The sequence below is a fragment of the Callorhinus ursinus genome, unplaced genomic scaffold (genome assembly GCF_003265705.2).
Source record: "Callorhinus ursinus isolate GAN/ISIS: 27379988/994484 unplaced genomic scaffold, GSC_fseal_2.0 scaffold25, whole genome shotgun sequence".
In the NCBI taxonomy this organism is placed as follows: domain Eukaryota; kingdom Metazoa; phylum Chordata; class Mammalia; order Carnivora; family Otariidae; genus Callorhinus; species Callorhinus ursinus.
In genome coordinates, this window is record NW_027397087.1 from 37,925,841 (window position 1) to 37,953,151 (window position 27,311).

The 27,311-nt window shown below is 59.3% G+C and overlaps 1 protein-coding gene across 1 annotated transcript; it reads left to right on the forward strand.

Moving 5' to 3' along the window:
- Positions 1-871: 871 nt before the first annotated feature.
- On the forward strand, positions 872-24,041 carry LOXL1 (lysyl oxidase like 1). The gene is made up of 7 exons (XM_025884090.2): positions 872-2,322; positions 15,591-15,699; positions 18,556-18,693; positions 19,146-19,302; positions 19,785-19,880; positions 21,523-21,638; positions 23,708-24,041. Exons 1-7 carry the CDS (start codon positions 1,179-1,181, stop codon positions 23,712-23,714), a joined length of 1,767 nt encoding a protein of 588 aa, XP_025739875.2. The 5' UTR covers positions 872-1,178; the 3' UTR covers positions 23,715-24,041.
- Positions 24,042-27,311: the final 3,270 nt, after the last annotated feature.

Consider the following 27,311-nt stretch of genomic DNA (forward strand, 5'->3'; position numbering starts at 1 on the left):
CCACTGATCAGATGTGGCAACTGGATCAGAGTGGAGCAGGGGCTTGCCCAAGATCACCCAGTAACTTAATCACGGCACCAGGACGAGGCCTAGCTCTTCTGAATGCCCCTTTCTGCTGTTCCGTGTGGACAGCACTTGAGCCTCCTATGCCATATTAAAGACAGCCCCTGGGTTGCATTTTACCCACGGGCATACTCAGGTTATTGCCAGGCTACAGTGATTCAAGAGATGCAGAGCAGAAACCTCCGCGATGTGATGCATAAGAAGCTGACCTCTCCCATGATGATTTCCTAAGTTCTATTCAGCACAAGGGCATAACCCCATTCTACAGATTTGGGAGAGTAAGGCCAAGAGGTGTGCCAAGAGGGGCAAAAGCTGAAGTTCCAGCCCCTTTGTACTCAGGCCTAAGGAACTGAGGTGCCCCTGGGGTCCAGAATTAGGTTCAGCATCTCCCCCAAGGAGGCCCACCAACAAGAAGGGTGTCTCTTGGCACTGGCTCTGCAGAAGGGGAGCTCAGGGGGTCCTGGGGAGAGGCTGGGGCTCATCCAAGCCCAGAGAAGCCAGTAAGGTGAGACCAGGGGTGCTGGGTCCAAAGCTGAAATGGCCATAGGGGTGCTGACACCCCAGCCGTGTTCTGCCTGCATCCCCAGAGGCCCCCTTCTACTCCCTGCTTCATTCCCTTCCTCAGAGGCAGGTCTGCGGCTTGGCTGGAAGCTCCAGGGATTGAGGGAGCACAGCAGCTGTGGGACAGACAACATAGCTAAAACCCGGCGGGCCATAGGGCCCCGCGGAGGAGGCCCCAGCAGGCGGACAGGCTGCCCGAAACCTCCCAACGCTCCCAGCCTGTTGCTTATTCATTCAGAGTGGGAAAGCGCCAGCCCAGCGGCCAGCCAGTACCGGGCTGGCCATGTAAGGCCCCCAGGCAGTCCTGCCTGTCCGGTGCCCTGCAGAGAGCCTCTTGCAGCCCTGGGCACCGCCCCTGCCCTGCCCTGACCCCTTGGCCTCGAAATGCTGTCATCGGAGGAGCAGTCCCGCTCGGGACAAGGCCAGCATGGACAAAGCTAGAGCTGGGGCAGGCAAGGAGCCGTCCTGTCCTCGAGGCCGTGGGAAGAGAAGCACGCACAGGAGTACACTCCTGAGAGCCTCTCGGTCCACCAGGCCTCTGCAGAGGGGCCACCATGGCTCTAGCCCGAGCTGGCTGGCAGCTGGGGGCCCTGGTGTGGAGCGCCTGCCTCTGCGTCCTGGTGCACGGGCAGGAGGCGCGGCCGGGGCAAGGCTCGGACCCGGGGCGCTGGCGGCAGCTGATTCAGTGGGAGAACAACGGGCAGGTGTACAGCCTGCTCAACTCGGGCTCAGAGTACGTGCCGGCCGGGCCGCAGCGCACCGACAGTAGCTCCCGGGTGCTGCTGGCCAGCGCTCCCCAGGCCCCGCGGCGGCGCAGCCCAGGAGGCCTCCGGCGTCGGCAGGCCCCGTCGCTGCCCCTGCCCGGGCGCGTCGGCTCGGACACCGTGCGCGGCCAGGCGCGGCACCCGTTCGGCTTCGGCCAGGTGCCCGACAACTGGCGCGAGGTGGCCGTCGGGGACAGCACAGGCATGGCCCGGGTCCGCACCTCCGTCTCCCAGCAACGACACGGGGGCTCCGCCTCCTCGGTCTCGGCCTCGGCCTTCGCCACCACCTACCGCCAGCCGCCCTCCTTCCCGCAGCAGTTCCCCTACCCGCAGGCGCCCTTTGTCAGCCAGTACGAGACCTACGACCCCGCGTCGCGGACCTACGACCAGGGCTACGTGTACTACCGCGGCGGCGGCGGTGGCGCGGGGGCGGCGGCCGTGGCCTCGGCCGGGGTCGTCTACCCCTTCCAGCCGCGGGCGCGCTACGAGGAGTACGGCGGCGGCGAGGAGCAGCCCGAGTACCCGCCGCAGACCTTCTACCCGGCCCCGGAGAGGCCCTACGCGCCGCCGCCGCCGCCGCCGCCGCAGCCGGCCGACGGCCTGGACCGCCGCTACTCGCACAGCCTGTACCACGAGGGCACCGCCGGCTTCGAGCAGGCCTACCCGGAGCCGGGCCCCGACACGCCGCCCGCCGGCGGCGGCACCTACGCCGCCGACCCCCGCCTCGGCTGGTACCCGCCCTACGCCAACGTGCCGCCCGAGGCCTACGTCCCGCCGCGGGCCGTGGAGCCGCAGCCCCCCTTCCGCGTGCTGGAGCCGCCCTACCTGCCCGTGCGCAGCTCCGACGCGCCCCCGCCAGGTGGGGAGCGCGGCGGCGCGCAGCAGGGCCGCCTCAGCGTGGGCAGCGTGTACCGGCCCAACCAGAATGGCCGCGGTGAGTACCGTCCCGAGCCCCGTCGGCCGCCCTCCAGCTCGCGGTCACGGCCACGGCCACGGCCGTCCGTGGGCCTCCCCCGAGCTAAGTGAGGAATCCCCCCCGCCACCCGCCTCGACAGCCACCGTGCGTCCCACCTCCCAGCCTCCCCAGGTCCACGCACCGTTGGTGGCAGGATTTGGCCAGGCAGGCCTGGGCTCTGACCCTGGCTGGAGGGGTCAGGGAGGGAGGGACTGGCTGGGCTTGGCGGGGAGGCACCTTCCAAACCTGGTTTGGGTCATCTGGGGACAAAGGGAAGGAGAGCTTCTTCCTGCCTCTCCCTCATTTCAACAGGGCGAGTCTTCCACCCCTGGAGATGCCCCTATGCTGGCCTCACAGGGTGAAGCAGGGAGCATCAGCATCAGAAACTTGGGTCTTCAGGGTCAGAAAGGCCTTAGGGGATGCCCGTGGAGGTGTGGCACTGATTTTGATTTTTAAAAGTACTGCCTCAAATACTACTTCTGGCTATTGAGTTTTCTGGTGCCCAGTCCAGTGCCTCGCTCATTTCATTCAGCTCACTGTGGTGCTGGCCCTGGGGGAGAGGCCCAGGAGGGAGCTGTAGACAGCCCTCCCTCTGGCATTTTCTGGGGGGAGGGGGGCCCGTGAAGATATGACCCGGTTTTGGGAAGGCCCAAGCCATCCTTATATGAGAACACAACGAAGGGGCAGCTTTTCCTTCTTGAGATGGACAACTCCACACATGCTGTTAGCAGACGGGCTACTGTGGTGAGAGCCCTCTGGGGGCCTGGCCAAGGCTGGATGGCTATCAGCCCACCCTCTGCTATCCTAGAATTCCCCTTTCTGCCTCTGTATCTGCAAGTCCAAAGTCAGCTGCCATCACGGTTTTCTGTTCAGTCCCTCCAGGATGCAGTCAGTGCTCCCCACCAAGCTTGCCTGGCCAGGCTCGCCAGGTGAGGGCTGAGGCCCGCAGGGCCCGGGGCAAAAGCACAACAGCCCCAGACTTTGCTTCTCTGCCCCTGTCAGCTCAGGGACTGCTGCCTTGTCTCCAGCCACACCGACCTGAGTGAGAGGCTGCTGTGGGGGGTAGGGGGCGGGGGGAGGGTTTCTGTCTCCCTCAGGGCTGCTGGAGTCCAAGGCTAGGGGAGAGGAGTGTCCCCACTGGTAGCATCCACTGCCTCACATCCACGGCAGAGCATTCAAGTTGGGTGCTGAATCCCACTTGGAGAACCTGCAAGGGCCTCGGGACAGGAGCTGGATGGGGGGCCCTTCTGTGATGTGATGAAGGATGCATCCTCCTGCCCACTGTGGCCTCACCCACATCGGGTCCTCACTGAGACTTGCTACATCTTGGCAGCAGGGTGCTCTAAGCTGGGCATCATCTGCTCCTAGAGCTCCTTGGAGGAGAGGGCATCCCACCTTACAGGGTGCTAAGCTTTCGTGGTGGCTTTCTGAAGATCCACGACCTCAGAGTGGGACTCCTCCGGAAGTGCCCCACTTCTGGGCATGGGAGAAAGCGGAGGCCTCCACCGCCACAGCACTCCCGGCAGAGCTAGGCCCGGGACTCAGCATCTGTGTGCCAAGCCAGTGGGTTTTCTAGGGCCCCTCTTTGGCCTGACAGTTCCTGAAGTTCCGAGGCAACCAGCCAGGGCAAGGCCATGTGTGGAGCGGCGGTACTTGGTGCTTATCAGAGTCTCTGGTCTTGCCCCTGAGCCCCACAGTTCATTTGGGGTTAAAAGTGTGCTGGTAAGCATCACATCCAGCCCCCGCTCTGGGGGAGGCATGGCAAAGGGGACGCATCCGTGCTGTGATTGGGCAGGCATTAGAGGCATGAGCTAGGGGATCCCCGATGAGGGGCATCCGCGGTCAGGGGCTAGGGGTTCAGGGAGGACTTCCCAGAGGAGGAGGTACCTGGGCATTGCTGCAAGTGATGGCCATCGGCCCCCTCCAGGTGCTCCTTCCCCTAGTCATGGGGGGGGGGGATTGGTGTGGGGATGAGAGGGAGTGTGGGGGCACAGGCTAGTTTGGGGCTCACAGAGAGACCAGGGAAGGAGCAATACCTTCTCCCCCATCATTGACTCCCCCTTCCCACCGTGCTAGGCCCAGACCATGGAAAATCCCAGTTAGGAGAAGGCCAAGCCTTGTGCTTGAGATCAGACCCCCAGGCCTGGTGTGGGAGTCCAGGGCAGATTCTCTGGGACTGACCTCATTCCTCCTGGCCACACACCCAGGGGTCTGAGGCTGGGTGCTGGCAGCCTGTGTGTGTGTGGGCGTGGATGTGTCCTCACAACACCAAACACATGTGCGCTCCGCCCATGTCCCTCCATGTTTGGGCACTTTCCAAGCGTCTGTCCAGAGCCCGGTTTATTCCTCTGGCGCCTGCACCCTCTTCCCTCCCACCCGGGGCTGGGGCTGCCCAGACCTCCTGCAATCCATTGTCTCCAACTCTGCAACTTGTAACTGGAGAGAAGACCAGGAAACAGAGGCCCAGAGAGGGGCACATACTTTGCCTGGCTCTCAGCAAATCCGTGCAGACGCCTGGAGGGGGGCCGGCGGCTTCCCAGGCCTCGCCGTGTCCCCTGCACGGCGCCTCTCCCTCCACCATGGCCAGGCCCTCCCTTCCCGGCCTCCTATCCCTGCTCCTGCCCACCCCCACCCCACCCCCCTCGCCAGCTTCAGCTTTTCTGAGCTGGTGGTCTTTGGACCAACTAAGGTGACTCCAGGTCTCTGAAGACAACAGCTCTTCCCCCAGGGCTCCCCCTTCCAGCCCCGGCCGGCTTCACCGGCCCTGGCAACCCCGTGGAAGCAACACAGAGCAGCCTCCCTGGCCATTCTCCCGGGCCGTCGCTTATGGCTGCGCCAGCTTTGTCTGGCACGGTCCTCCACCCCCGTCCTCACATGGCCAATCAGAGCCCAGGAGGAAGCTCTGGCTGCCTCCTCCCTGGTCCCCTGCTCCCAGCCTTTCCCTGGCCAGTCCCTCTGCACGTGGGGCAGATAAAGCCCTGGAGTGCTGACCATATTATTCTCCTCCTCAAGAACGTGCTGTGGTTCCTGAAGGCTTTCAGGACAAAATAAATGCCTTAGCCTACCAATCCAAAAGCAGAGGCACCTCCTTCCTTTCCTTCTCCCTGCTTCACACACCCACAGCCTCCTGGGAACCGGGCTGCCCCGGCCTGGAAGTCTCACCTCCTTGTACACCCAGAGGTGTTCCTAGCGTACTCCCCTCTCCATCTAGCCTCCCGCACTCAAGAAGCCAGACAGGACCCCGTCATCCCTGAGAGCCATCCTGGCTCCCTGCCCCCATCCCTATGCCTAGGCCAACCCCCCACCCTTGCCTCCCCTTCTCCAGGTCACGTCCCTACCTCCACAGAGCTTGGAGTAGATGCAGGCAAGGACAGAAGCTGGCCTCTACCCAAAAAGCATCCAGAGTTCGAGCCCTAAGGAGGGGATGATAATAACCTGGCCATCTGCTGAAGAGCACCCGCTGAGCAGGGTGGCTGAAATGTGCAATGGCACTCACCCTCACAGCCTCCTGGAGAGGTGGGGGTGGTACTCTCTGGCACAGTTGAGAAAGCAGAGATCTAGGGAGGCCTCCCAGCTGGCACGGCCGAGCCAGAACTCAGACCAAGCCTGTCATCTCTGCATTGCACCCAGGTGACCCTAGGAAGACCCACACTCCACCTGCGAGCCAGGTGGGGCAGGCCGAGCAGCTCAGCCTCCTCCAGCAGCTCTCTGGGCCTCAGTTTCCCCAGCTGCAACCAGGGGAGGGAGAATAACACTAGCATTTGTGGGCACTTTATGCATCACCGCCCTTAATTTTTGTAGCACCTCCACAAGCCTGGTACCGTTCTTCGTCCCATCTCATAGATAAGGCGACAGGCTCGTCTGCTGATGTTCACACAGCCTCTTAGTCGTGAAACCAGGTTGTGAGTCTGTATCAACCCCCATCCTGGGTTCTTAACCACCAGACATAATTTTGTTTAATTTGATGTATTCTTGCCTCTCCTGCACACCTCATTTATTCACTCCTTCAGATATTTGCCTGTCCACTATGTTCCAGACACTGGTTGTGACAGACTGAGTCAGGACAGCAGATCTGTAAGGTTCTGGAAGCAGAGTCCCTTCCTGGTGTGGTGTTTGCGAAGACTTGCCATTCTCACTCCAGACTCCAGAACGCTTATGTCACAAGCACTTACATCGTGCTTTCTCAGTGTCTTCTACTCTTCCTGGAGCTTTATGATTAGAGTCCGTTAATCCTCAGGGCAACCCTAGGTGTTATTTACCTTCCCCATTTAGCAGATGAGCAAACTGAGGCTCAGAGGGTAAGTGGCTTGTCCAGGGTCACATCACTGGTGACTGGCAGAGCCAGAATCACAGCTCAGCCTTCCTTTCTCCTTCCCTGAGGTTGTCTTGGGAGCTCCTTCGGAAAGAAATGGAGTGTTCAGGCCGAGGAAGCTGTCGTGAGGGGTCAGAAGAGCTGTGGAGACAGAGGGACCTGGGTCCTCTTCCTCCTCCCCCGTTCGGCGAAGGTCACTAGTGTCAGAACGAACAAGTTGTGTCCTGAGCAGCCTCATCTCAGGCAGACTTCCTGTCTCCTCTGTTATCATCCAGTGGCAAGGCCACATCCTCTCTCACCTGGTCTCAAGCTGGACCATCCCTGCAAAAAGAGACAGCTCCTATTTTAAATAACAATCATAGAAGCTGCTATTTCTCAAACACTGACTGTGCACCAGACACAACGCTAAGCACTGGATTTTCATTTTCTCATTTAGAGGCCCCAGCAACCCCGGGAGGTAGAGAGTATCATCACCCCTGTGGTGCAGACCAGGAGCACGAGGCTAGAGAAGCTCAGTGACTCATCTGAGGTCTCAGGACATCGGCGGCCAGGCTGGGAGCCCGGCCGCCCCTCTGCCCTGCTGGACGGCCCAAGCCTCTCCACTCCTGCCCCTCAGGGAAGGCTATCTCCTTGTCTCTCTCAGGTCTAAAACCCTGGAAAACCCAAATTTGGACTTCTGCCTTGAGTTCGCAGGCCCATAGGCCTTGGGGTGGTAGCAGAGCAGGGTGGGGGATCATTAGGGCCTTAGGAGTGTGTCGCCTCCTCCCTTCTCTCCTAACCCCAGGGGTCCCCAGCTCAATGTCCTCTCAGCTGTGAAGGCTTGCACGCGCGCGTGCGCGCACACACACACGCACTCTCACACACTCACACTGTGGGTAGTCCCGGCCTGAGTCCACCCCACTCCTGTCCAAGCCAAGAACACATGGAAAACTCCCCAGGGCAGTGCTGGAATGGCAAGAGAGGAAGGGGCGGGGGGGCGGGGAGGAGGCGGGTGGTCCGCCCAGGCAGCCCACACCTGCTTCCAATTCCCGTGCCGGGCATTCCTGCGGGGCAGCAGTCAGCTCGGAGGCCGGAAAGAGAGGCTGGATCTGGTCCCCTCCCCTGCTCTGACCTAACAGCCTCTTCGCCACAGGCAGCTGGACCCGGAGGGCCTTTCTGTATGGATTCAGAATTACAGGGCCGGGGTTGGGCCTGGGTCCCTCTCCCCCTTGCTGACAAGCTGTCAGCAACCAGGCATTTCAGCGTCACCCGGAAATGGGCTGGTGTCAGAACATCAGAGCAGGAAGGGACTCAGGTGGGGAAGGCAAGGTCCCAGAGGCCTTTGCCATCAAAGCCTCAGGAGACAAGCCCCCCTTCCTCCTGCTTATAGACCGACGGCAACCATGGGTTGTCCAACCCCAAAGCTAATCCTTTTTCAAAAGAAAGGACTTTTGGAATCAGTCCCAGCCTTTGCTTGATAATGCAGTCTGCTCAGGCAGACAGATGCCACCAGCCCCTGCAGCTGTTTGCCCCTGTGCTCCCAGGGCCCACAGGTGCCAGCCCCGAGCTGTGCACAGAGAAGTTAGGGGTGCGCCAGACCCAGGCCTGTCCTCACCGAGGTCTCAGCCCGCTGGCCAGAAACCAGGCCACAGGATGCAGGTGCCCAAGCTCACCACCCTCTCACGGGTCTCTCCTGCCCCCACCTGCTGTGCGCTGACACCTGGGCCCACAGCTGGGCAGCAGGCAAAGGGCAGTCCCCCACCCCACCCCCAGGGCTCTCCTCTGAGGAGATTCATCCATTCAGGAACTATTACTGAGTGCCTTACTGCGTGCTGGGCCCAGTCTAGAGCTGAGTATTCCTTAGCGAAAAGAAAGACACAAAACCTTGCCTTTGTGGACATATTTTCCTGCATAAACATGATAAATAGGGAAATAATAGAATGTGGTAAGGGTGTGGTAATAGAATGTGGGAAAGTAGAAATAACTAAGATCTGGTGTGGGTGGGGAGGGGGGAGGAGCAGGTTGCAAAGGTGGTGAAGGTAGGCCTCCTGAAGGTGACATTTGAGCAGAGAGAAAGGAGGCAAATGAGTGATGCATGCAGCGATCAGGAAGAGCATTCCAGAAAGGGGAAACAGCCCGTGCAAAGGCCCCGAGGCAGGAATTCCCTGGGGGTTTCAAGTGTGCTCCGGTCTGTTTAGAGCAGAGCAGGATGGGAGTCAGGGGCGTGAGGGGAGGCTGGCCAGAGAAGCAGCAGGACCGTGGAGGCCCCTGGGAGCTGGGCTTTTACTTTCCCTGCATTAGAGAGCTACCGCAGGCTTTGAGCTGAGCAGTGACATTTAAACGGGGTCCCTGACCACTATGCTGGGATGTGCAGTGGGGAGGCAGGCAGGAGACTGAGGGGAGGCTGGTAGAGAGATGCAGGCAGGGGTGGTGGCACCAGGCAGGGCGCTAACATCAGAAGTGGTGGGAACTCAGATTCAGGATCTAGTCTGAAGATGAAGCTCATGGGATTTCCCGATGGGCTGGACGTGGGGTCAGGCATTAACATGAGGGTTTGTAGCCTATGCATCTGGAAGGATGAAGCTGCCATGAGCTGAGAAGGGAAGGCAGTGGGCTGAGCAGGTTTTGTAAGAAAGATGAAAGTTCGAGTCACTGTGAAGAGTCTGTGGGGCAGGGAGAGAGCCAGGGGACGGAAGCCTCCACAAAGGCTTCTGGTGGTAGGGGCAGGGGGCACCCCTGCAGGCCTGCAAGGAAGTGGAGGGCACAAGGGGCAGCAGGGGCCTGTGTTCACAGCGGGGAAGAGTGTGAGAGAGTGCGGTGTGCAAAGAGGCAGTAGACGGGCTTGGCCAGAGGGGAAGGTAGCTGACCTCCCCAAAAGTTAACGTCAGCCTGCTCCCAGCTTGGCCCCAGCCTGCATCCTGGGCAGTCACTGAACTAAGCAAACACTCACAGGTCCCCTTCTTGGAGCTGGGCCCTGCCACACGGGGGTGAGGCGGTCACTGCCCCTGGAAGGTCTTTACCCATTGAGAGGGGGCAGCAGATGTGTGTTGGTGGAGGGGTGGTCAGGACTGACAAAGTAGGCTTGGGGGCCTAAAGACTGTGAATCCCTGCAATGTCGTGTGTGTGTGTGTGTGTGTGTGCGCGCGCGCGCAGAATTCCAAGACAAGGCACCATGGCGTCAGAGGCCGGGGTGCGAGGGAGCTGCCTCCTGATCCTTAGGGCTATGCGATCTGGAAGGCTCCATTAAGACCAGACCACAGAAGGCCCAGAAGTCTGGGCCTGATCCTGTAGGTGGTGGGGAGCCCCTGCGGGTTCTGGGCCTGGCCTTATGGCTATCACAGCTCCTTTGCCTGGGCTGGGACTGCCCCTTCATGGCAGGACGTAGCGAATCCCGCAGCCCCCTTGCCAACCCGCTGGTCACACAGGTGCGGCCCCAGCAGGCCAGCCCTGACAATTTAATGTCCTGATTATGAGATGATGATTTCATAGGGCTCAGAGCAGCCAGCTCCCCCCCCCCCCCCCCCCCCCCCAGCCCCTGCTGGCTCATCTTTATGCAAGGCCCAGCTCTGTGAGCTTGTGGCTTTCCCTACCTAAGGGCTCCTCTGGAGTCTGGCTGCTGAGCCCAAACATCCCGCCCCACACAGATCTCACAGCCCGCTGACCGGTTCCTGCTGGACCTTGTTTACCCGCCAGCCCCGGGCTCAAGAGATTAGGGCGATTTTGCATTCCACTTTCCTTCATCTGCTTGTGAGCCGGAGGCCTGGGGAGGAAAGAGTTCAAAGGAGCCGAGGTTTATGGAACCCACAGAAAGGGGGAAGCCAAGAGGGAAGCAGGTGAGGTGTGGGCAAATGACAGGAACGTAACCACAGGCCCTCTGCGCTGGGCGGCCTCCAGGAGCCGCTGAGCGGGAGGGACCAGAGTTCTTCTGAAGCAGGAAGGATTTAGGTCAGACAGTGGGAGAATTTCCTGGCTGCTAAAGTATTGTCTGTAGAGGTTGTAAGAGGACTTGGGCTCTTGCCCGAGGCTGGGGAAGAGACTGAAGAGCTCCTGAAAAGTATATTTATCTCCCAAGTGTTTTTGGAGCCCTCGAACTGCAGAACTGCCTACTGCTCACAGGCAGGTTAGTGAAGTCTCTCCATCATCCAGATGCGGAAACTGAGCCTAAGAAAAGGGAAGGGTTTATACACCAGGGGTTTGAAGGAAATGGCAAACTTCTGGAGTTTCTCCCAGAGAAGGCCCCAGCCAGGTCCTGCCAGGGAAGAGGGAGACAGGCCTCAGGTTCCCGCAGGCTGACATGTGGGCCAGCCTGGGGGCGGAGCATGGCAGGCTAGTCCTGTGAGCGCCTTATGAAGGGGCCTGGATCCCCCCCTCAGAGGAAGCTCCAGGGATGGAGCAGGAATGCAGGATGCAGAATGCAGAAGGTCCTTATCCTGGGCTCTGGGTCTTGCTTGCCCTGGAGGGTCTGACGGGGCCCCCTCCAAGGCTGCCTGCAGAATGGCCTTGGGACCCGATTCACTTACACCCAGCCCCTCCCCAGCAGAGCAGCCTGGCTTCAGCCATCCCAAGGGCCTTCACTCCCCTCTGCCTCGGTGTCCCTCCAACCCTGGCCCAGACTGCAGCCTGAGTCCCTGTGGGCCCAAACCCCGTGGTCAGCACTTTGCTTCTGGGGAACAGTGCCCACAGGGCCCTGGCCCAGAGCTCTTCCAGGCCTTGAGTGGGATAGAGGATAGTCAGAGCTGGAGGAGTGGAGGCAGTGGGGCCTGAAGAGGGGGCATGCCAGCCCCAGTTCCCACAGAAAGTCTGTACAGAGGAGGGTAAGCAGCAAGGCTCCTGTCTCCCTCCTGGGAGGGGAAGGCAGGATGCTGATGGTGACCAGGGACTCCTTGGGTGGCCTGAGCAAACCATGCACCTGGACTCTCCGTGGTTGGCCCCACCTTGGGGGCCCAACACAAGAAGACTGGCTGTATTAGCCATGGAGGGCGCACACTGTGGATTCCTATTTAGCCATGACAAATCATGAGCTAGGTAGACCTCAAAAGTTTATATGTTGAAAAATCAAGAAATGGAATGAGATTCTAAGACAATATCACTTATATACTTCAAGAATGCATGCCTACCTCCAACACACTGCAGATTTTATACAGAGGCACAAATGTTCAAGGATATATCAGAGGGTCGGGTGATGATGATGGTCAAAAAAAAAAATGTTATTCCAAGAGAAGGGCCTTGTCCAGACCAGCGATAATGGTTAGTTTGCTCTGATGTGAGAATTATATTTAATTCAGTGTCTGCATTTAGACAAATGGGGGTCTCTGGGAGATGTTCTCATTGGAACCCACTTTATATAGAGTCTCCAGTGCCAGGTCCCAGGGTGGATGATTCCATATTTTCTGGATAAAAGATTCCAGCCCCTCCTCAAAATGACATCTCCACGACTGAGGCTTCTCCCTGCTGAGTAAGCCTTACCCTCTCTCAAGGATCTTCTGTACACTTCTTGGGGTGGGGGATGGGCACATGGTCCTGCTGTAGCTGCACTTCGGGCAACATGGGCCATCTTGCCTGGAGGGCCTGGTTGGACCCCCTAAGCCAGAAACAGCAAACCAATCCCCTAACCCTACATCCACAAGCCCCTGCTCATGCCTTTCCTCCCCTGCTTCTAACAACACAGGGTGCCCTCCAAGTCCCAGCCCCCTGGGGCTGAGAGCCCAAACCTGGGGGCCCACTGCTCATGGAAGCTAATGGAATACCTCATAGGAAAGCAGGCAGAGAAGGAGGCATTGTTCTAGCTGAGGGAGGGGCCTGCGGTGGCCAGGGACCTCTGCAGGGGGACTCCTCTGACAAAGGTAGGGGAATCCAGCCTGAACTCCAAGGCTACTCTCTTTTCCAGCAGCTTCCCCCAGTGTGACAGAGGTGGAGCATGGCCAGGGGGAGCCAGTTGGGAGAGACACAGGACCTCTGTGATGGCCAGAGATACAGAACAAAGAAAATAAAATAATGGTAGGAGAGATTCTACAGTGATTAGAAAGCAGAGTAATGGTTGCTTGGGGTGGTGGAGGAGGTAAGGGGGATTAATAGGAAGGAACAGGAGGGAACCTTCAGGGACGATGGAAACAATGCAGAGCTTGATAGTGGCCGAAGTCACACCGTTGCTCCATTTGTCAAAATTTGTTGAACTGTAAACGTTAAGTCTGCATTTCTGTGATTAGATTATACTTCCAAACAGCTCATTTCTATAAAAAGAGTAATAAGTGAAGTCCTGGGAGGGGTTGGGGAGCTTCTCCTAGGGCTGCCCCCACTCTACAACCATGGGCAAATTCATCGCCCTCTCTGAGCCTTGGTCCCTGCAGCACCTCCATGTGCCCTGGTGTCTTGCGGGGGACAGGGTGCAGAGCGCCCTCAATCACTGGAACAGTAAAGCATTAAGCCACTAATCATTAAAGAAACTTGCCTGGCAGAGGCCAATGTGATGGGGCAAGCAGTCAGCCCCAAAGCATGGTGGATTGCCTGCTAATGGGGTGAGTGGGACCTAGTCCCTCCCCTCAGAGAGTGCAGAGTCTGGAGGGGAGTAGGCCCAGGTAAATACAACGAAATCTAATTATAGATCAAGACAGATCTAGTGGTGGGACAGACATACGTGCGGCCTGGAATGGCACTGCCAGTCAGGGAGGACTTCCTGGAGCAGGAGTTACCTGTGAACCTGAGATTCCTCAACAGTAAGAGGAAGATGGTCATCTAGGGCCAGGGCCAGGGCTCAGATTGTGAGGAGCAGTTCTGAGGTGTCTGTCCGTAGTCTTCCTCCCGAATCCCCACATGTAGGTGCTGCAGATGCCCCTCTGCCATGGCTTTGGAACTTACAAAACAAAATAAAACCCACCCACTCAGTTACAATAAAAAGGATTCATGATGTCAAAGCAATTCCTCAAAAACTGTTTCAAGTACAGAGTTTTTAGTACATAGTCTGGGGACAAACAATGAGTTTGAGGTCCAGAGTTGTTGACAATATCCAACCTCAGTGTGTTTGGACTCAGTATAGGACCAGGGTCGGGGCTCAGTCATAGGCCAGGAGGGGGCACCAGCCCTCGCTGGCCCTGAATACCTCCGGCCTCTTACTCAGCTGGCTCTTCAAACTTCCCTGGACTGCAGAGCCAGCTCATGGAATGGCCTAGAGAGGAGCGGTCGGGCCAGAAAAGCTTTGAGGAGCCATCTGTGCATTGTTTATTGAAACCGGGCCTGGGGTGGGGGTAGCAGGCCGTCTGGTGCCAAATACTGGGTCTCACGAGCCTTCAGGCCCAGCGAACCCACCCCCACATGTTGCTGCGGGAAAGGCACTTTGATGATGGGGAAGGGGACCACTCCTTCCAGAGGCTTCCGGGTACCAGAGGGTGAGAAGCGGCTTGGCAGTGAGGTGGGCCCTTGCTTTGAGGGCCCAAGGATCCCCAGGGAAATGACTGCAGGCATTCCTGGAGCTTGAGTAATGGGACCTCTGCTGGCCAAGACGGCCCCCCTCAGCCAGGAGCCACCTCATCCTCACCCACCCTTGTGCTCCGAGCTTCCTCTTCATTCCGAGTAGGTGAGATCACACTGGCTGCAGGGACCAGACTCCCACGTGAGGCCCAGGCCCAGGGTGAGCCGGGCTGGGGTCTCGGAGCCCCAGAGATGGGTGTGTGAGGGTCTGCCTCACCTTCAGGACCCGAAAGCTGGCCAGAGGAGCTGGACTGCTGTCTGTATGCCTCAAGCCCCCGCACCTTACTTGCCCCCCAAGAGCAGAGGGCTTGGAAGAAACTCAAGAGCAACCTGTGACCTCATGTCCTCGCTTAACTGCCAGAATCCCGGGAGCCTGAGGGCAAGGGGACAGAGAGGCCCCAGGCTCACTCACCCTGAAGTCGGTGGCCAAGCTGGGGGAGAGCCCAGGGCTCTGGAGTCCCCTACCACCTCCCAGCCCACCCCACGCCCACCACTCCTGCACTCCCAGCAACCAGAGCAGATCCATTCCTTCTTTATTCCAATGCAGACGGGGTCTGGACATGCGAGTTTGGTGTCTGCTAATTCCTAATAACGCACGCTCCTCGGGACCGCCGCAGGCACGGAGGTGGGGGAAGTGCCGGATGGACAGGCCCCTGGCTCTAGTATGTCCCGGGAGCAAGTGATCACGGGGTCTGAGCAGACTCCAGACTTCCCCAGGGCCCTGCAGGGGAGGCAGCCAGGCCCCTCAAGTTGCAGGCCAGAGGATGCAGACAGGGCAGGGTGCGGTTAGGTCTGGGGGCCGATGGCAAGAAGAAAGGAATCCTGAGAAGGTCGGGCCGGGTGCCCAGGCCGAGAATCCTGCCCTGTCAGCAGCCCACTCTAGGGATGTGTTTTCCCGCTCACCCTTCCCTTCCTGCCCACCCCGCTTGCGCCAGCCAACACTCACCTGGCTCTGCCCGTGGGCTTTCTGGGAGCCACTTGGGGCCAGAGCCCAGGGCTCTCCTGGTGGTTCAGGAAGAATGCTGGCTGCAGAGGGCATCTGGGGGCTGGTATCCAGAGGCCTGGGGAACAAGGACATGGAGGGAGTGCCTCTGTCAGGAAATTGCTTGGTTCACTCCGTCCTGCCTCCAGGCCCCTGTTCATGAGGCTTGCCCTGCCAAGTGTACCCTTTCCTGTTCTCTGGCTCACCAGACTCCATCCTGCCTCCCAGACCTCGCTCCTCTTCCAGCTCTTCCAGCGGGGCTCAGAGGCCCCCACAAGCACGGAGCTCCAGAAGGGAGCCCCCGTTCCCTGACCTCCCCGGCCCATACCTGAGCCCAGAGGGAATCGTTCCAATCACACCCCTGGCTCAGGTTAGGAAGCTTCTTGGAGGAGGCGACAGCCTGTGTAGAGGAAGGAGAATGGTAAAGGGCGGTTGGGGCTGGGGCCATCTCTGGGCATTAGCCGTGGCCAGCCTGACACCCCTCCTCCATCTCTCCCACTCCATCGCCAGGTCTGCCTGACTTGGTCCCGGACCCCAACTACGTGCAAGCCTCCACTTACGTGCAGAGAGCCCATCTGTACTCCCTGCGCTGTGCTGCGGAGGAGAAGTGTCTGGCCAGGTAAGGGGCCGAGGCTGAAGTGTGGAATGTGGGGACGGTCTCTGGGAGTCAGCCAGAGCCTGTGCTCATGCCAGCCAGGCTGCCCACGAGCCGAGTGACCCTGGTCAAGCCCCTGAACTTCTCAGGACCCTGACCTCTTCATCTGTGAGTCTCGCCTGCCCCCCGGGAGCCAGGAGGGGAAGGGGACAAGTGAGCATTTCTGTATAGGTCACAATACAAGGAACTTTACCATGGCACTGAATCTTCACACCAGCCCTGAAGGTATGTGTTTCTCCAGTCAGGCAGCTGAGGAGCAAAGAGGAGCTAGAACCTTCCCACTCTGAGCTGCCCCATGAGAAGGTGCTCTCACAAGGACACAGGGAAGTCCAGTGGGGGAATAGCCTTCAGGATAGAGGGCAGGAGTGCGGAACCGTCCCCACGGAGGACAGGTTGGCTCTCCAGCTGGGGCAGGGAGCACGGTGACAGGCCTCGGTCATGTGTGGCAGTGGGGAGAGAGGGCAAGGAGACCAGTTTGCAAGACTGCGGAATGGGAGCCCAGCCAGCTCTCCTTTATTCCTGGGTGATTCTGCCTCATGCAGAGCTTGCTTCTGAATGTACTAACCGTGAATATTCTGTTCAAATACATGCACTTCAGGGACATCTCCCTGTGCTGAAAGAATTAAAGATGACATCGTCCTGCCTCATCTATTACATCCATGTTGGAGAGCACCTATTTTTCTTAATTACTTGCTGCCTTGTGTCTGTTTTTGTTTTTGCATTTGAATTCTTTATTTACTTTTACTCTTCAGTATCTGGGAAGCCCTTTGGAATCTCAGCATTTTCCCAGTTACGGAACTGCCACCCCTCAGGGTAGCTCACGCACGAGGCATGATCTATCCATAACAAGATAAGGCACTTGCTCCAGAATGTAACTTTGCTCACTGCTTCCTTGGTCCAGAATGTCTTGCCTTTGATCGTGGGTAACCAAAACCACGGAAAGCGAGACCACGGATAAGGGGGTCCACTGTACCACTCAGTTGGCCTGCACATTAGGTCTGGTCTCGACAGTTGTCCCTGGGAAGAGAGCATCATGATCACGTTCCCGCTACAGTCCCTCCAGCAGGGAGCACGTCAGAGCCTCCATGGCTGCGTTTTGAGGAGTTTGGGTCAAAGCCAAATGAGCGCCCCATCTTCACGGAGCATCCTGCGGGCCCAGACCCGAACTCCCAGATAGGCTGGGGAGCCGGCAGCCCGGTGTCTGTCCTGGTCCGCTGGATGACAGGACCCAGCCGCAGAGAGTGGGAGGAGAGCGGGTGGGAGCGGCACTTGGGCCGGAGCTGTCAGGGGAGGTGCGAGGAGGAAAGCCGGCCGGCCCCGGAGGCCTCGAGCCGCGGGGGCACAGACCTAGAGACCCAGCAGAACTGAAGCTGGGGCGGCAGGGGGCGCTCGAGATCATCTAAGTACAGGCCGCAGGGCGCTACCAGTGCACGGATGCCGCCGAACCCAGACCAGGAAGGGACTCGCTCCAAGTCTCAGCGCGGGTCTGCGGCCAAGCTGGGCCTCGAACCTAGGCCCTAATGGGTTCCCACGGTGTGCTGAGCTGAACAGAAGGGCAGGATTGAACTGAACAGAGGGAAGGCGGAGGTTTTGTTCCAACCCAGACACAGACGGATTCCAAGCCTCCGCCAGACAAGGCCAAGGGCCTTACGTCCTGGCCGACAGAAGCTTGCACCGCCTGTTGTGCAGACATCCTCTCAGAGAGCGAGCTAATCCCTACAGCTGGCCGCCTCCTGCCTCTGGCTTCAGGACCCAGCCCCTCCTGAGTGCCAGGGAAGTGCCCCTGAGGCCGGCCAGGACAGCTGTCAGCAGTGCTCCGGGGAAGGGCGGAGCCTGCGCCGAGGATGCGCGCGGTGCGCGCGTGCCTCTGTGTGTGTGTGTGTGTGTGTGTGTGTGTGTGTGTGTGTGTGTGTGTCCCCTCGCTGCTGCCCCTCATTCCTCTCTCGCCCCCTTCTCTTCTCACAAAGCCTGTCTTGGTTGGGAATTAGGGGCCAGCAAGTAAATTGTGAGCCGGTGGTCTGCAGCACACTCATGTTCCCCAAACAGAAAAGGGCAGGTCGTTGGCCCAGCAGCCGCGCAGTCGGGGAAAGGTGGCCTGGTCACCCTGACCTAGCTCAGGGGGCCTATGGGATCAGGCTGGGCCATAGGAGGTGCCGTTAGAGCTCACAGGCAGTCAAGATGCCCCTAAGTGCGGCAATCAAGGCAGACTTCCTGGAGGAGGGAACCTGAGTTCCCTCCTAGGAGGCCTAGGAGGCTGGGTGAGTTCTGGGTCACATGAACAGCATGGGCAACAGTATAGATTAGCAGGAGTGAAGTCTGCTGGAGAAACAGTGTTTGGAGCTGGAACCCCAGGATGTGTGGGGGAGCAGTAAGGCAGACAGGATCAGGAAAGTGAAATGGCTTTGACACGGAAGAGCCCAAGCCTGTACCTGAGACGTGATGTACTTTGGTCAACAATCAGGGCTCTGTCCACTTATTAGAATCTCCTGGATAGGGCCACTTTTAAAAAGCTCTCCAAAGATTTTGATATGCCCCCCCTCCCGGAGGCTGCCCCCAGCAGAGCCCCCTGCAGGTGTGATTGTCCTTGTCAGGCCTGATGCCACTTGAGAAAGACTTCCTTGGTAGTTGCCGGCCACGTGCTGGAAGCCAGAAAAGAGGGGACCGCCCAGCCCGTGTGTTCAGGAGAGTTGGGGAGAGGCCTGAGCCTCAGCCACAGGACGGGAAGACAGTAGACGGGATCTTCAGGGACAAGTCGGCCCATTCTGGGTGTGGGTGCCCCGGGACCCAGCCGCACGCCAGTCCCTCCACCTGTCCCTGCAGCACAGCCTACACCCCCGAGGCCACCGACTACGATGTGCGGGTGCTGCTACGCTTTCCCCAGCGCGTGAAGAACCAGGGCACCGCGGACTTCCTCCCGAACCGGCCACGGCACACGTGGGAGTGGCACAGCTGCCACCAGTGAGTGCCCCACCCCCCACGCCCCCACGCACCCCCCCCCAGCCCCCGCGGGCCGGGCCAGGGTGGGGGCTCCTCGGTGCCTGAGCTCCTCCTCCCAGTTAGTGCTCTGGGAGGAGGAGACGGTGCTGGTGGGAGGGCCTGCCATGGATCCACCCCCAGGGCAAGGGCTCTTTGGCAAAAGCTCGACTGGAAGAGGATCGGTCTTAAGGGACGGAAATGTCTAGAATACAGGGAATGGCCCGTGGGAGGCTAGTCCAGGTGGGAGCCCAACAAGGAAGTGAGGCGTCCCAAGGAGGTGCTCTCCCAGGGTGATCTGGCTAGGAGGGGAGCCCCAGAGACACGGCCCTGGGGGACACAGGGGACCAAGGATTGGTCGGGAGGCTGGACCGTCTCAGGAAGCCCAGGGGTGACTAGGCCCCCTTCTCTCTCCTCCTGCTGTCCTTCGACCCCAGACATTACCACAGCATGGATGAGTTCAGCCACTATGACCTGCTGGATGCAGCCACAGGCAAGAAGGTGGCTGAGGGCCACAAGGCCAGCTTCTGCCTGGAGGACAGCACCTGTGACTTCGGCAACCTCAAGCGCTACGCGTGCACCTCTCACACACAGGTCCGGCCGGGTGAGAGGGCCAGGGCGGGGACCCAGGAGTGCGGGCTCCTGGCTGCTCCACTCAGTGGGGGCACGGGTCTTCTCACCGGTCTGCAGGCCACCACGGGGTCCCTTCCTGCGCTGCTCCCAGGCTTGTCTGCCCCTAGAAAGAAAGGAACATTCCAACAAAGTCTAGATGGCATGGTGTCCCTTTGCCTGTTGGTCCACCCAAATCCACCTTCCTGTCAGTCTGTCCAGGCACCTGTAGAGTGTCTGTTTATCCTGCCTGTCTGTCTCTTCGTCTGTTCTTCCATCCAGCTCTCCAGGCATCTCCCTCCTTCAGTCCCTCCCACCTGGCTGTTACGCCTGCCTATTTTCTGTCTGGTCCATCCACCCAGCGGGCTCTAGAAGGGAGGAAGGAGGGGCCCATACTGCTGGAGTGGCACCGGGCGCCTCTGAGGAGCGCCCAGCACCCCAGCCTTTACTCCTGTCCCTTTTCCCAGGGCCTGAGCCCCGGCTGCTATGACACTTACAACGCGGACATCGACTGCCAGTGGATTGACATAACCGATGTGCAGCCCGGGAACTACATCCTCAAGGTGGGCCTCCTGGTCTGGGGTGCTGCCTCCTACCTGCCGCCCCTGCTGTGTCCCCGCCTCTGGGGTGCGCTTCGGCCTCGAGGGCATCCCCTCGTCCCCAGCTGCGGAGCCAGGGGCCATCACGTCCCGGCCATCACGCGGAGGTCTCCTCTGCCCGTTGGAGGGTCTTAGCCTCAAGCAGGCAGAGGCTCCCTTTCCATAAAGGCAACAAGGAACCTTGGGCTCAGGTGTGGTGATTCTAGACGAGGTTAGTGAGGCTGTCTTCCCTGGGGGACAGAGGACTTGGAGAGCTATGCGGTGGACCCCCTCTGCAGACAGGGGAGGCTTTGTGCCATCTGCAGGAGGACGCTGCCATGCTCTGAGAGGGACCCCGCGCAGGCCCCCGCAAAGGGACCTGCAAAGGGACCGGGACCCCCACAAAGCCAAGGGCTCCTGGGACCAAGAGTCCCTTCTGGCCTGAGCCCCTTCTCCAGTGTATGCTCGCTCCAGTGCCACTTCCCTTGGGGTGGGGTGGGGGCGAGTAGAAAAGCGTGTCAAGGACACACAGCCCAGTGTGGTACGTCCATGCAGGCTGCGCGGGGCCCGGGGCATCGTGGCCTCCTCCACACAGCTGCGAAGCAAGGGCCGGGAACCATTCTGCCCCTGGACCCACTGCTCTACACCCAAGAGCAGGAGACGGAGCAGTGAGCAGTGAATACCGGCTTGGGAGGCGCTCTGAGCCGCATGAACACCGCCTGCTGGGAAGGCTGCATTTGGAACACAGCAACCTGGGAGCCTCTGGTTACAGCCCCATCCCCAGCGCCTCCCAGCAGGCTTGGCGGCCCCTCTGCTCAGCCTCAGCCAGGGGCCAGGGTGTCAGGGGTCTTCTTCTCCTTCCCGCGTTCATCTACTCACCACATGTGTACAAAGGCCCTTCTGAGTTCCAGGCACTCGGATTCAAACCACATCAGTAATGCACACTTCCTGCCCTGGGGGAGTGTAAAGGATTTAAAAGTAACATGTTCCTAGATGTTCTGCAACTGTAAATCTGGGTGTAGCCTACCCCAGTGCAGCCAGTGAATCCAGCATTCAGAAGGCTTCCTTGTATCCCGACAGCTCTTCTGCAGACAAAAGGCACAGCTCATGCCTGGGCCATCCTCTTAGTGTGCGGCATCCCTGGGTCCAGGGCGGGAGATGCCACCTGGCAGCGGACAGCCCTTGCATGGGTCATCTCAGTGGACATGTGTGGTCAAAGGGTGCCAGCCTTGGACTCGGGAGACCTGCTCGGCCCCTCATTCACTGCTGTGTTCCCTGGGGCAGTGATTCAACCTCTCCCACCCTGAGCGCCCCACGCAGGGCCCCCCTGGCCTGGGCTCTGGCTCTGGGGCAGCTTCCCATCTTCCAATAAGAGTGACCTGGTGATGCTTTCTTCAACCACGAGCTCTCTCTTCTTCCCTCGCTCTGCATCTCTCCGTGTCTCTGCGTCACTGGATCTCGGTCTCCGTAGCTCTTGGTCTCAAGTGGTCTTTCTCCATCTTCCTGTCTCCTCCTCTCTGTCCCCTCCATGTCTGTCTGTGTGCATCTGCACCACCTTCCCTGGTGACCAGGTGAAATGCAGCCCCCCGACCAGATCCCTTTTCCCTCTGTTCCCCTTCTTCCTCAGGTCCATGTGAACCCGAAGTACATTGTGTTGGAGTCAGACTTCACCAACAACGTGGTGAGATGCAACATCCACTACACAGGTCGCTATGTTTCTACAACAAACTGCAAAATTGTCCAGTAAGTGCTGCCCCAGCCCCTGTCCTCCCTGGGGAACAGGCGGGGGCCACGTGAACCACACAAGGTGCCTGCGCTCTGGGTCACCTTCCTAGCCAAACACGGCTGCGCGGGAGGAGCCTCGTCCATGCCAACCCCGAGCTGAGTGCTCGTGGTGGGGCTCCAGCCGCGGGCTATTGATCTGGGGCCCGATTGTGCGGCTCCCTAAGCTCTCCCAAGGGGGAACCAACAGCAGGAAGCAGCATACTTGGGCGGGGGGGGGGCAGTCTGTCTGTGACATCGGGCAGGTCGCCTCACCTCTCTGAACTACTTTTCTCAACTACAAAAGAGGCCCCTTCCCAGGTAGGCTTGTGAGATTACAAGAGTGAAAGGCCTGATGTCTGGTGTTGGAGACCCTTCCCAGCGGTGCTCTGTGAATGGCAGCTGTGTGATCAACAGTGTCTCTGGCAAGTGGATTCAATGAAACAGTCCCAGATTAGAACTGATTCTGGTCGGGATGAGCTGCCACCAGTGCCTGGGCCCAGGTATACCAGAAGCTGAAGGACTCTGGCCCAGGCCTTTGGCACATGGCTCTGGGACAGGGGCTCAGTTGCCACTGCTCTAGGCTGCCTGTCTTCAGTCTGTCTCCTGATTCCCCATGTGAAGTACTTTGCAGAGGTACCTTCTGCTTACAAACTCACCAAGAAACCCCACCCCACTCCATGGGAATTTAAAATGTTTGATAAGCTCAAAGCAACTCTTTTCCATTAAAACAAAAACAAAATAAAACAGTAGTCCTAGAACTTTAGTCCATCAGCTGGGGGACAAATGGCAGAGATTTCAAGGCCCAGAGAGACAAAAGCACATCTTTATTAATGATTGACAGGTATGAAGTTTAGCCTGTGACCAGGTTCGGGGCTCAGTGTGTGACCAGGGTCGGGGCTCAGTGTGTGTCCAGGATTAGGGCTCAGTGTGCGACCAGGCTCAGGGCTCAGTGTGTGTCCAGGATTAGGGCTCAGTGTGTGACCAGGCTCAGGGCTCAGTGTGTGACCAGGATTAGGGCTCAGCATGTGATCAGAGTCAGGACCCTTTAGCTGCAACCACTAAGCTAACTGTTCACACACACACACACCACCACCACCACCACCCTATTTATATTAAAAATGAGAATAGCAGCCTCTAGTTCAGTACAGAGATTAGATTCCTCATAAATTGAATTTGATCAGAATTGTCCAGGTCACAGAGTATATTTAAAACAACTGACTCCTGCCCCATCCCTGGCACCTTGGCTCTTTCGTACGCCTGGGTTTCTGACCTCCTCCTCCCTCAGGTCCTGTCTCATTCAGCCATTCCCAATTCAGGGGTCACCTAAATGGTAGAGGGTTTCTGGGAAGCAATTCCATGGAAGGAGAGGGAGGAAGGAAGGAAAGGGCACACAAGACAAAAAGGCGGCCAAGGGGTGTGCAGGGAGGCAGGGAGCCTATATCCCTCTCTTGTTCCGCCCGCCGGTGGGAAGGGTGGATTGAAACAGCATCCCATTTCCCGGCCATGCCATGAGCTAGGCCCCTCAACACGGCAGATGGAGAAGCAGCCCCATGCCCCCCTCCGGCTCCCCCGGGGGCCTGCGGGCCAGGGTAGGCGGAGGCCCTTCTTTCCAAACCCTTTACATAAGTGCTTGGAAAGCCTCAAGTCTTATTAGAGCGTCTCTGGTACCCTGACCACAGGCGGGCGGCCGGGCCAGCGCACAGGAAGCCGGACGCAGTGTTCCCAGAAAGGCCACGGGACTGACGCCTGTGGCTTTCTGTCATGTTTCAGAAGAGGAGGAAGGAGGCTTTTTTAAAAAAGTACTTTGTTAGAAAAAACAAGACGGTGTCCCCAGACAGTAGCAGCTCTACTAATGGCCTAGAGAACACTGTGGAACTCAGGGCAAGAGGTGGGGGCGTTGCTGAGACGGCCCCTGTGTGGGTGGGGGAGGCCTGGATACCCCCCTTCTGGAGGCTGGGGCTGAGGGTTCCACCGCGCCTGTCCTCCCTCCCTCGTGGGATCTGGGCCTCCATGGGGCTACCGTTGACCTGCTCGCTTTCTTTCCTTAGATCCTGATCTCGCAGAGGATGGACAGGCGGCCAATCTCCCCACGTCCCAAAGCCGGCCAGGCTCCCCAGGAAGCCTCCTGCCAGGACTGACCTGGCCCCCCCACCCCCACCCCACAGGCAGGGGCAGCTGGAGGCCACAGGCATCCCTCCCTGCCGGCCTCAGGGAGCAAACGCAGACTGAAACCACAGGGATTCCGGATGCCAGGCCCAATTTTGTACTTAACTCTTCTCGACAATGGTATTTTGTCGGTTGTTGGTTTTTATTTTTTATATTTTGGCCATATCACAGAGCAAGATTGCCCAGGCCTGGGCTGAATAAAACAAGGTTTTTCTACTCTGTGGTTCTGCACTGTGGCCTGCCGACTGGGCTGGTCAGAGCAAGGTTGGGCTCAGGGGACGTCCTCAGGCTTCCTCCTTCCCCTCGCAGAATGTGGCAAGGACAGCCACCACCTGTCAGGACCGCAGCTTGACCAAGAAGGCATCCAGCCCAATGTGGAAACCCCGTGGGTTTATCCCAAAGCCCAGCCCACTGTGTGGCAAGGGGCCCACATCCCTGAGGGGGGTGGGCCCTGGTGCCGGGCGGGGGGCAGCTCCAGCCCACTCACCCCTGCTCAGGGTCCTCCTCCACCTCCCCTCTTCCCACAGCCTCACACCCCCACCCCCTCCCTTTCTCCCACCATCGCTCACTCTACCAGCCACCCACTGCCTTACTCGAATACTGAGTACCTACCGAATGCCGGGCCTGTGCTGAGGCTGTGCCTCAGTCTTGCTGTCAGGGAGCTCACAGGGAAGCGGGGAGGGTGCTCTGAGAAAAGGGAGAGCCTTCCAAAGGCAGGTGGCGTCTCCAAGGAAGGGAAGGGACAAGAATCTACTTGGCTCAGGCTAAAGGGGGTGGGAGTGGGAGGTGGAGGGAGGCCCCTTGGCTGCCGTGGCCCTCCCCCTCCTGCCCTGGTTGTGGTACCGAGGTCCCGGACACTGGGTCGGGGCAGGAAGAAGCAGAAGGGGGGCGCCTCTCCCCCTCCCCTAGCATGAGCCCTTAGGGTATCTATGCACCCACCTGCCCCTTCCTTCCTAGGGGATTGACACTAGTGAGAACGGGCAAGGCACTTGGTCTAAGAATCAGGGCTCTAGGGGCCAAGGCCAATTCTCCTTGTTCACAGGCTGTGTGACTTTGGGCAAGTCCTGCTCTGGGCCTCGGTTTCCCCGTCCATAAAATGGGAATGCCCTTGTGCCTGGTTCACATGCTGACACAGAGCCAGTGAGCCGCTGTGACAGGGGCAGGCACTGGGGGAGCGGCAGGGGGGTTGCCCAGCCCTTCCCCACTTTGGCTCTCACTGTCTTCATGCCTCGGGGCCCCCAGCAGCAACGGGGCAGAGAGGCAGGGCTTCTTGGAGCCAAGCGGTTCCTCCAGGAGGGTCCTGGGGCCACTCCCTAGCCCAGTCAGCAGGATGGACTGAAGCCTGGCCACAACCTCGCACCTTCCCTCCCTGAGTCGTGCCGGGATTCAACTCTTTCCCGGCACAGGGTAGGTGCTGAGACCCTGCCGCTCTCCATGAGGCACTAGAGAAGGACTGCTTGAAGGACTGACGAGGCTTGTGGGCAGGAGCCTGTCACCCAGGGCTCCCCATTCTGCTGTGGCCTTGCCCATGTGTGCCCCCAGAGATGCTGTCCCGATTCCAGCCCCACCCACCTCCCTTCTGGGTGCCCCCAGAGTGAGCAAGGGAGGTCTCAGACAAGAAGGACCCTAGGAGGTCGAGTCAAAAGTCCCCAGTTACCAGGTCAGACAGCTGAAGCCCAGAATGGGAGCCTGAGGGCCCAGGTGAATTCAAGACAGACCCAGTGCTGGAACCCGTGCTCAGCCGCGGGCCAGGGCCACACGCCAGGTGTGTGCCGGGGTATTGGGGGGTAGTATCCGTGCCTTCAGCTCAAGGAAGCCTCCTGGGAGGCACAGCGCTCGGGGCCAGAGGGTGGGGGAGCAACACCAGCAGGAGGAGCGGGATCACCTTCCCTGCCTTAACCAAGAAAGGGTGATTCCCTGGAATCCTTCACATTCCAAGCAAATAGGGTTGGACTTGTCAGTGAGGTCCTCAGTGCCACACAGAGTCCCTCTTGGTCCTGTGTGCCTCCTGAACTGGGCACTCAGCCGCATACAGGACCTTGTGGGGGAAGAAGGGAGGCCCGGTGGGCGAGCCATCTTCACCCCCGACTCAGCACCTCGCTCCAGGGCTCACAGACCCAGAGGGCCTCCACCAGCACTTCTGGGCACTCATGTGCCATCTAGGTCACAAAGGGCCTCTCAGACACCTGCCCAATACCCTCCACCCCAGGCTTGCTCAGGCCCCAGGTGGAGAAGCTCACCACCTGTCAGACCATGCTGTGAGGAACATCTCGGGGTGCAACAGGTCTCCTGTCAGCCTCCTCATAGGTCTAGGCCATGGAATCTGTGAAGTACTAATAATTTGGGGAAAGCGTGGCTGGAAGCAGGAAGGACAGAGAGAACAGATGCCATGCAAGTGCCAGGGGACCTGGCTGTGGTCCTAACTCTCCCGGCCGCTGGGCCTCAGTCTCCCCATCTGTGCCGTGAGGGACGGGGCTCCTTGGGCTCCCGTGCTGCCCCTCATCTTCCAGAGAATTGGGCAGAAGAGATGAGAGGGGAGGGAGAGGAGAGGTGACATGCAAAGCCCAGGCTGTGTGGGGACAGGTCGGGGCACCGCTGCAGGACTGAAAGCACGGCAGCCAGGGGAGAGACGGCAGCCTGGGGAGGGCCTGGGGCATCATTGGGCTTGGAGGATGCTACAGACAGAGGCTTGAAGTGGGGGCATCAGATGCCAAACCAGGCTGCAGCTGGAACCTTCAGAAAGCCTCACAGTGGGCCTTGGGCAGGGGAGTGGGGGCAGGGCTCTCTGGTGAAAGGACCACTCAGACCCAGGTCTCTCAGCGTTCCTGGCCACAGCCTCGGTCCTCTGCCCTCCCCTGCCACCCAAGCACCCAGTTCCATGCCTGCCCCCTCCCCAGAGCAGCAGTAGGGTCTGTGCCTGCTGCATAGGGTCTGGGAGAAAACATGACCCCTCCTGGCTCCCTGACTCCACAAAAACCCCGCCTTTTTTGAGAAGCTACTTAGGCCTGGGTCATGGAAGCATCTGACAACCAGTGTGAGCGGCCGAGCTGACCCACGTCGTTCCTGACTTTTAGGCGAGGAGCTTCTTGATCCGTAGGATTGACCGTTAAGTGAGCACTTGAGTAGACGGCTTGGCCAGGGGTGGGGGGCCTGTGAGATATTGACAGATTTCATGAAAACAAAGCCTCTGAAGCGTGACCCTAAAGAGACCGGGAACACAGGGCCCTGCCCCTACCCCTCCGCATTGGAGGTCCCTCCGCCTGATCCCGCAGCACCCACCCGGACCCACAGGCCCACCTCACCCCTGAGGCTACTGGTCAGGCCAGCCTCCTGACGGAGGTTCCCGCAGGCCCCGAAGATTCCAGACTGTGCGAGGGTGATAGCACCTGCCCTCCAGCCTGGGGTAGGGAGCCCTGCCTCCCAGCTCCTGCCAGGCATCTCCTCCCCTTCCTGCTCAAGACAAGAGGCCAAAGCCTCCCCAGCTAT

Coding starts and splice junctions, on each gene's coding strand:
- LOXL1 (XM_025884090.2), top strand. CDS start 1,179: ATGGCTCTAGCCCGAGCTGGCTGGCAGCTGGGGGCCCTGGTGTGGAGC. Junction 18,694..19,145: donor GAGTGGCACAGCTGCCACCA/GTGAGTGCCCCA, acceptor CTTCGACCCCAG/ACATTACCACAGCATGGATG. Junction 19,881..21,522: donor CCGGGAACTACATCCTCAAG/GTGGGCCTCCTG, acceptor CTTCTTCCTCAG/GTCCATGTGAACCCGAAGTA.